Source organism: Nicotiana sylvestris, chromosome 5 (assembly GCF_000393655.2).
Source record: "Nicotiana sylvestris chromosome 5, ASM39365v2, whole genome shotgun sequence".
Taxonomy (NCBI): Eukaryota; Viridiplantae; Streptophyta; class Magnoliopsida; order Solanales; family Solanaceae; genus Nicotiana; species Nicotiana sylvestris.
The window spans coordinates 89,707,002-89,715,405 of NC_091061.1; the positions used below are offsets into that span (position 1 = coordinate 89,707,002).

The 8,404-nt window shown below is 34.2% G+C and overlaps 1 protein-coding gene across 1 annotated transcript; it reads left to right on the forward strand.

The window, feature by feature from the left end:
- The first annotated feature begins 3,584 nt into the window (after positions 1-3,584).
- On the forward strand, positions 3,585-8,128 carry LOC104239108 (ABC transporter I family member 6, chloroplastic-like). The gene is made up of 6 exons (XM_009793638.2): positions 3,585-3,977; positions 5,023-5,073; positions 5,506-5,727; positions 5,855-5,977; positions 6,787-6,963; positions 7,574-8,128. The coding sequence occupies exons 1-6, from the start codon at positions 3,675-3,677 to the stop codon at positions 7,658-7,660; spliced, it is 963 nt and encodes a 320-aa protein (XP_009791940.1). The 5' UTR covers positions 3,585-3,674; the 3' UTR covers positions 7,661-8,128.
- The last annotated feature ends 276 nt before the right edge of the window (positions 8,129-8,404 follow it).

Sequence of the window (8,404 nt, forward strand, 5' to 3'; positions counted from 1 at the left end):
TTTAGAACATATAGACCCTTCATGGCTAATTCTGTGTTTGATAACAAAGATTTCTTTTCTCACTATTTGTCCCTCTAATTTCTTCTTTTCTACTTGTAGGGTATTTGGTTTGATTTCTTGATTTGTGCTTGAAACTGCAAGAGGAGTAGAAGTACTAGCGCTCTTACCTAGAACCGTCAATATGAGTTTGGCCGGTTGGGCCAGCCCAGCCCGTTATTTAGCAGGGCTGGGCTAGAATTTTTGGAGCCCGTTTAAAAACAAGGCTTTTAAGCCCAGCCCGAGTAAGCCCGTGGCACGTGAGGCTTGACTGAGGCCGGATCGGGCCGGCCCGTGGGCCTAATAAAATATTTATTTAAAATATATAAAAAATAAAAAGTATACTGCCTTTAGAGATGGAAAGTCAGAATTGGATCTTTACTAAGATGAACCAAAACTTGATCTTGAGAAGTTTCAAGAGATGATGTTGTTATGTATTGGAAGGACCATTCTAGAAAATATCCCGATCTTTCAATGATGGTGCGTAATGTACTTAGCATTTTTATTAGTTATTACCATTGTACCGTCGGAATCAACATTTAGCATTGGTGGCGTGTTCTTACAAAGTACAGAAGTTGCATTTATTATGAAAATGTTCAAACACTTGTTACTACTCGAAATTGGCTGCACAGGTTTTCCCGAACTCAAACTGGTAATATTTTTTTATGTGAATTTAAATATTATTAATTTTTAAAATTTAATTATTTTAATATTTAACTAATTAATATTGCATATGAATTGTAGATGAAAGTGAAGATGTTAAGACAACCTTGTCACAAGCGGATTCAAATGTGTTTGATGAAGATGATGTGTTGGATATCTCATAAGCATCATGAACATTCTCTTGAATAGTTTGTTTTAAGTTTTGACTTTTAGTGGATGAAATATAGTCCTGTCTTTTACTTTTTTTATTATTTACTGTATAAAATTATATTTTTAAAAATGATGGGCCGGCCCGTGGGGGCCCGCCGCCCACATAGGGCTGGGGTGGGCTGACCATTATAAGGCCCATCAAAATGGTGGGCTAGCCCAGCCCGTCAATTGCTAAAGCCCACGTGGGTTGGGTTGGGCTAGCCCGGCCCGGCCCATATTGACAGCTCTACTCTTACCCATTTTCTTTTTTACCCGAAAATTAAGAGAAAGGAAAGGCTTTTGTAATGGAAGGGAAAAGAAGGCAAATTTGTTATGGGTGTAATTGTCATATTATTACGGAATTTTTTGTCAGTTGGCTACTAAATCAATAACTTTTAAAAATAGGATACAGGTTAAAAGGTGGCACAAATATAGGGTACGACTATAAATCCTCCCTGTAAATTTATTATTTCTAAAAAATGAGACCCTGAAATTTGGGGGCCTAAGACAAAAGCCTTACTTGGATGTACATTACAGTCGAACCTGCCCATAAGGCAAGCGGAGATAAACTTCAAGACCATTCACTTGAGTTATTTGTGATACTTAACCCAAAAAGAGCAGTATAAGAAATTAAAATAGCACGGTCTAGCCAGTTTTCGGACGGGTCATTCAAAATAGCCAATGTTTGTCAAGTCATTAAAAAATAGCCACTGTTTTGCTGCAACAGAGACCGGTCCAGCATAATATACTGGAGTTCGGTGCACCTGTGTATGAACTTCTAGCATATTATGCTAGACCAATATATTATGTTGGACCAGTATATTATACTGGAACTCCAGTATATTATGCTGGAGTAACTTTTCTGGATTTTGAACAGTGTTTTCGTTCAGATTTATCTTTATATGAAAAGTAGCTAAATTTCGATTACTTTTGAAACTGTGCATATTTTTGAATGACCACTTATAAATCTGGCTATTTTTGAATTTCTCTCATATAAGAAAGTCCAATGTTCTGCGGCGGTCTCCCAAAAATAGTAAAAATTGCACGGGGTACCCTATTTGGTCGTCCCCATTTAACCTATACCTATTTTTTTTTAAATTTTTAACTTGTACCCACTTTTTAAACAACTTCAACCCCATTTCTCCTCCTCTTTCTCCTCCTTCGTTTTCGTTTTCATCTTCTTCTTCTTCTTTCTTCTGCTGTTGTTGGTGCTGCTATGAAACATCAGTTCATGGGATGATTGTCATAAGTATATTTATCAGATTATTTAAAAATAAATTATAAATAATTACGTAAGTTAGTAGACAATAATTTGTGAATATTTTCACGTACGGGAAGTTTAAGGTCACACTTAGTGATTCTTTTCATGATAATTCTGTTCTTTTCACATTTATTGTTTTCAAAATTTATGATTTAGATATTATTGGCAATCTGATTATTTATCTAGTATATTAGAAAGCTTTTTCAAAAACTTCAGCTTATATAGTGCTGAAGTTTTTACAAATGAACTACATAACTTTAGCATCTTCTGTTGAAGTTTTTGAAAAAGCTTTATGACAAAAAAACTTCAGTTTATTTAGTGCTGAAGTTTTTATAAATGAACTAAATAACTTCAGCATCTTCTGCTGAAGTTTTTGAAAAAGCTTAATGACAAAACTAATGAATCCAGGACAAAAAAACTTCAGCTTATTTAGTGCTAAAGTTTTTATAAATGAACTAAATAATTTCAGCATTTTCTGCTGAAGTTTTTTGAAAAAGCTTAATGACAAAACTAATGAATCCAGGACAAAAAAAACTTCAGCTTATTTAGTGCAATTACAAATAAAAACTTCAGCTACTATGCTTAAGTTCAGCAATTACAAACAAAAACTTCAGCAAATAGAGAACAAAACTTCAGCTACTATGCTTAAGTTCAACAATTACAAACAAAAACTTCAGCAAATAGAGAACAAAACTTCAGCTACTATGCTTAAGTTCAACAATTACAAATAAAAACTTCAGCACACTTGGTTTACTTCAGGCCCATCTGCTAGAATGTTGAAGTTTTGCGTGATTGACTTTGCTACTTCAGCCCCATCTACTAGAATGTTGAAGTTTTGCGTGATTGTCTTTGCTACTTCAGCCCCTTATGCTGAAGTTACGCGAAAAAGTGGGTACGCTTGTAATTTTTTGGAAAGGGGGCACAAATTAAAACGTGACCCAAAAAGCGGTTATAGATGCAAATGCCCCAAAAAATATAAGTCAAACAAAGCCCAACAAGACCCAAAAAATACGTTAAAATAGCACGGTCTTGCCAGTTTTCGGACTGGCTATTCAAAAATAGCGTGCGTTTACCAAGTCAATAAAAAATAGCCACTATTTTGCTGCAATAGAGACCGGTCCAGCATAATTTACTGGAGTTCGGTATGAACTTCAGTATATTATAATATACTGGACCGGTCTAGTATATTATGCTGGATCGGTATATTAGACTGGAACTCCAGTATATTAGACTGGAACTCCAGTATATTGTGCTAGAGTATTTTTTCGAATTTTAAAAAGTATTTTCGTTTAGATTTATCTTTACATAAAAAGTGGCTAAATTTTGATTACTTTTGAAATTATGGCTATTTTTGAACGATCACTCGTAAATTTTTTAATTTCTCCCGAAAAATACACTGGCACCGCCCAATGTACTCCGGGCTCTATTTTTATTGTTTTTTATTTCCTTTTTTTCCCCTGAATAAAGCGTGCTTGATTTCCATCAGAAGTCATTAAATCGATTCCAATTTGTCAAACTTCTTCCGATGGCCGTTTTCAGTCCGAGCTGTTCTTCAACTTCCCCACTCCTCTCCTTCAAATCCTCGCCGTCAAATTCGCCGTTACCCAACGTCTCTTTGTTCCCTTCTAATCGCCGTAGTTTTTTCCGAATTCGGTCCTCTCTCAGAGTGAAAGCAGCCGTCAGCGTCGAGTTTCCGTCGTCTTCCGCCACCGACCGCGGGGATGACTCGCCGAAGATTTTGCTTGAAGTGAAGGATCTCTCCGCCGTCATAAAGGAGTCAAAGCAGCAAATTCTCAAAGGCGTTAACCTCACTGTCCGCCAAGGCGAGGTATTCAAATTCAATGTATACAAGTTAGCTGTATTTGATAATTCTACCTAAGTTATTAGCTATACGTGACGGTTCAGTTAGCTGTGCTTGATTATTCGACTGATTAGCTATATTTGAAAATTTACCAAAGTATTGGCTAGATAGGATAAGCTTACAGAAGTTTTTTTTAGTTATGTGTGAATTTTGATTGGTGGTTCTATGGCAGTATTAGCTATATTTGATGGTTCGTTTAGCTGTGATTGATCTGTTAGCTATATTTGATGATTCTATTAAAGTATTGTCTATATTTGATAAATTGACCGAAGTGGTTTTAGCTACAATTGGTAATTATACCGAGTTTTTAGCAATATTTGGTAATTCTACCTCAGTTTTAGCTATATTTGATAATGTTTCGGAAGCTTTTAGCTATATTTGACAGTTCTACCAAAGTTTTTAGCTATATTTGATAATTCTACCGAAGTCTCTAGCTATATGTGAAAAATTTACTGAAGTTATTCTTTATTTGACAATTCTACTGAGGGTTTTCAAGCATTTTTGATAATTTTACCTCAGTTTTTAGCTTTACTTGATAATTCTACCGAGGGCTTTAGTTATACTTGATAGTTTAACCGAAATTATTAAGTATTTAGGTGTTTTGGATTAGTAGGAATATAGTTTTGTGTATTGGTTGCTAATTTAATTTAGTGATTTATGTTGGTCTTTTTGGAACCTGGAAAGTTGGGAGAAAATTTGGGTATAGCTACTTTGAGAAATTGGTAGTTACTGCATAAATGGTTAAGTGAAGAGATTAACAACATTTTTCTTTTTCTTTTTTTCTTATTCAATTTGGTACCTTTTTGTATTTGGAGAAATTAGTAGTAATTGGATATTTGGTTAAACAAAGGAGATTAACCGACAATTTTGCTTCTTCTTCTTATTCAATTTTGTTTTGCTTATTAATTTTCATTATTTTTCGACGGAATGTAACCTTAGCCAATCCTTTTGGTACAACCATAGGTAGATTCGAATTTTCCAGGTTCTGATTTTGCTTATCATATTGAAATAGGTACATGCTGTAATGGGTAAGAATGGTTCTGGAAAGAGCACTTTTGCCAAGGTGAGTGATTTTCTCTTGCTTTTCCAGGTTTTGATGATTATGCTTTTAGACTTTAGTGACCTAGTTCTTTACACTTTGGAATAGTAGAATTGAGTATTTTTAATTGATCTTGGTCCTTGGATGATATTATTTGTGCATAAACTTTTTCTTAGGATATTCTATGTTTCTTCCTCTTCCTTATATTTAATAACTAAAGATAAAATCTTTTTTTTCTTGAATGATCTATTCGGTTGACCCTAGCATTATCTCGTTCTATTGAATTGGATTTTAGTTTTAAGATTACTTAGTTTTACTCCATGTCTCATTGCAAAAGTTTTTGAAGTCATAATTATACTCCATGTCTCATTGCAAAAGTTTTTGAAGTCATAATTACTATTTGAAATGAAGTGTTGTTCCTTGATAAAAGGTTTGGTATTGATTGAACTGTGATAGGTTCTTGTCGGGCATCCAGATTATGAAATTACGGGAGGCAGTGTGTCATTTAAAGGTGAGAATCTAATTGAAATGGAACCCGAGGAAAGATCTCTTGCCGGTCTTTTTATGAGCTTCCAGTCCCCAGTTGCCATACCTGGCGTTAGCAATATTGACTTTCTTAACATGGCATATAATGCTCAAAGAAGGAAACTTGGACTGCCAGAGTTGGGACCAATCGAGGTATCTACTCGCGACCTTCATGTTGTATAAATACTAGTGCACACCATAAGAATTTTACGTATTCTTGTTTCCCAAGTAGAAGAGGCAGATCAGTAAACTTCTATTCTTGGATTATTTTCATGTGTAGTTTTATGGGTACGTTGCGCCGAAGCTTGAACTTGTCAACATGAAGATAGACTTCTTGAATAGAAATGTAAATGAAGGATTCAGTGGTGGAGAAAGGAAGCGCAATGAGATTTTGCAACTAGCGGTATTGCATGTTCCCTGTTTTTCTTTTCCAATCATAACTACGACATCCATGTTTTTTATATGTGGTTGTTGTTTAGTGCGTATATAATATGACCAAGAGTCTATTTAGCCAATTTTTTGGTAACTGTATGATTATGACTTAGTTCTTTAATATACTTCTGAAGTTTCTCTTCATTGTTTAGATTAGCTTGTTGAAGTTATAAAACTTTGTTATTGGATTATATATTTATGGAACATACTATAATATGCATCTGACCAAGGTGACTCAATAAAATTGGCGGTCTAAAGAAAATGTTTAATTGAAGCCTTCAGTAAAACATATGTAAGATACACACGAAAAAGTTATTTTTCTCTTTGTTCCGTACTTTTTATTTATAATGTAGTATTCGTACAAGTCATAATGCCTTTAAATTCACATAATAATATTATTATTTATATTGTTAACAATTAATTCAAGTTAATAAGATGTTAGCCATATATTTGCAATACATTACATTGGATCTTATTGTGAAAATCTTTATTTACTAATATGAATATTGGGTAGTTTAAATCGAAGTTTTAAAGCATTTCTTCTGTTAAAAAATAGGTAGTCTTTCTTTCTTTTTTATAAAATTTTGTACTTTTTTTTCCCTACAAACTTCAATATTATCTAGGCGAAAATAAAATCACAAAATTCACTTTCAAAATTTGTTGGGGCCTTCAAATTTTGGGGGCCCTCAAACAAAGGTTTTACTAGCCTCTCCTTGAGCCACCCGTGCACTTGACAGAAAGTAATTGTTAAAGCTTTCTAACGTTTCTTGGTTGATACAGGTTCTTGGGGCCGACTTGGCAATATTGGATGAGATTGATTCTGGTTTAGATGTTGATGCACTTCGAGACGTAGCAAAGGCAGTAAATGGACTTTTGTCGCCAAAGAATTCGGTGTTGATGATTACTCATTACTTACGATTATTAGAATTTATCAAGCCAACCTATATTCATATCATGGTAAGCAAGTTGCAACTGAATTATGTAAAACAACATAGAAACAGGTTGACCACTAGATTTAGTTTGTGATAAGATGTAAATCACTAAAAGTAGAAGAGAGTTGATGCCATCATTACGAAACCACAAACTGTTTTCCTTTCCACTTAAGAGTTTCTAAAGGCAAGCAAAACTGTTCAAGAGGTAGAATAATATTTTGCTAAATAGAATTGGTTTTTTTCATGTGATCTGCATTCTCTAATCTCAGTAATTTAGGTTGCATCAAAACTACTCCGAGGACCTTGCAGCATAGATGATAAGTACTAATATGTTATGTATTATAGCTTAGCTGCAAAAGATGATTTTCAGTAATCTGCTTTAATTTAGTGTTGGTATGGTTCTGATGGTACTCATGGTAAAATATTATATTTGGATTGTCTAGAGTCTCTATTTCTTGCTTGATCAACGTTTGCCTTTTGTCAGCTTTGTGTTTGGCCCTGTCACTGCTAAATAGTAAATGGTGCCCAAGTATATTAGTCTCTTTAATGATAAGTTGTTATGTTATACATGTTTTTTTACTCTTCCTTTTAATTAGTTTAGTTATCACTAGGTAATTTGTCATTTCCCTTTCCAGGAGAATGGGAGAATTGTGAAGACCGGAGACATATCAATAGCTAAAGTTCTGGAGAAAGAAGGCTACAAAGCAATTTCTGCCGCATAGGGGCTGCCATGAAGAAAGGCCCATGACAATGATGAATTTTCCAGCTTTTCGTGTCAGTTTCCATAGCAAAATTTGTTAATGCTCCCTTTGTCCATGGAGCCAGATTTGACACTTAACTTATTTGAGACAGTGACAATGAGTGATCTTCCACTTTGCTCATCAAATTACTCCGAAGATGTCAATACTCGAGATGTAAGAGTAAGAATAAGCCATATCCCCTGGTGTCGGCGAAAAGGGAAGTTGGACGCCATGGGATTGAGTCATAAACTTCTTGTATTTTGTTCCTACTCCAGTATCTTTTTAGTTCTTTTTGTTTTTCTTTTATGGGGGGGCGATTGATATGTCATAGAGTAGTCTATGCATCTTCTTTAAAATGAGCCTGATGCTGTAATTTATGTATTTTTAGAAGAGCATCAATGCTGTGGACGACTTTTTACCTCTTAATTCAATTAGGGACAATTGTTTTCTTGGTCCCGCAGTTATTAAAAAAGTTCTTAGTTGCTTCTATAATATGCGTAGAAGCTCCTTTAACCAATTATCAGAAAGCATAAATGTTTTTGGTCTCTATTACCGCGTTTCTTAAATTTATTAATCCTATAACGTAAAGTAAGCGCACTGAGTTAACTTTATTCAATACAAAATATAATGTAATATGATGTAGTTTAATAATTATAGCACGTTGATTTATTTATTGTTGGAGGAACCTAAAGTACACTATTTTATTAGGGAAAATGATATTTATAG

Bases quoted from the DNA above. Each gene is read 5' to 3' on its own strand.
- LOC104239108 (XM_009793638.2), top strand. From the start codon at position 3,675: ATGGCCGTTTTCAGTCCGAGCTGTTCTTCAACTTCCCCACTCCTCTCC. The intron at 5,074-5,505 runs GTGAGTGATTTT...GAACTGTGATAG, and splicing joins GAAAGAGCACTTTTGCCAAG to GTTCTTGTCGGGCATCCAGA. The intron at 5,728-5,854 runs GTATCTACTCGC...TTTCATGTGTAG, and splicing joins CAGAGTTGGGACCAATCGAG to TTTTATGGGTACGTTGCGCC.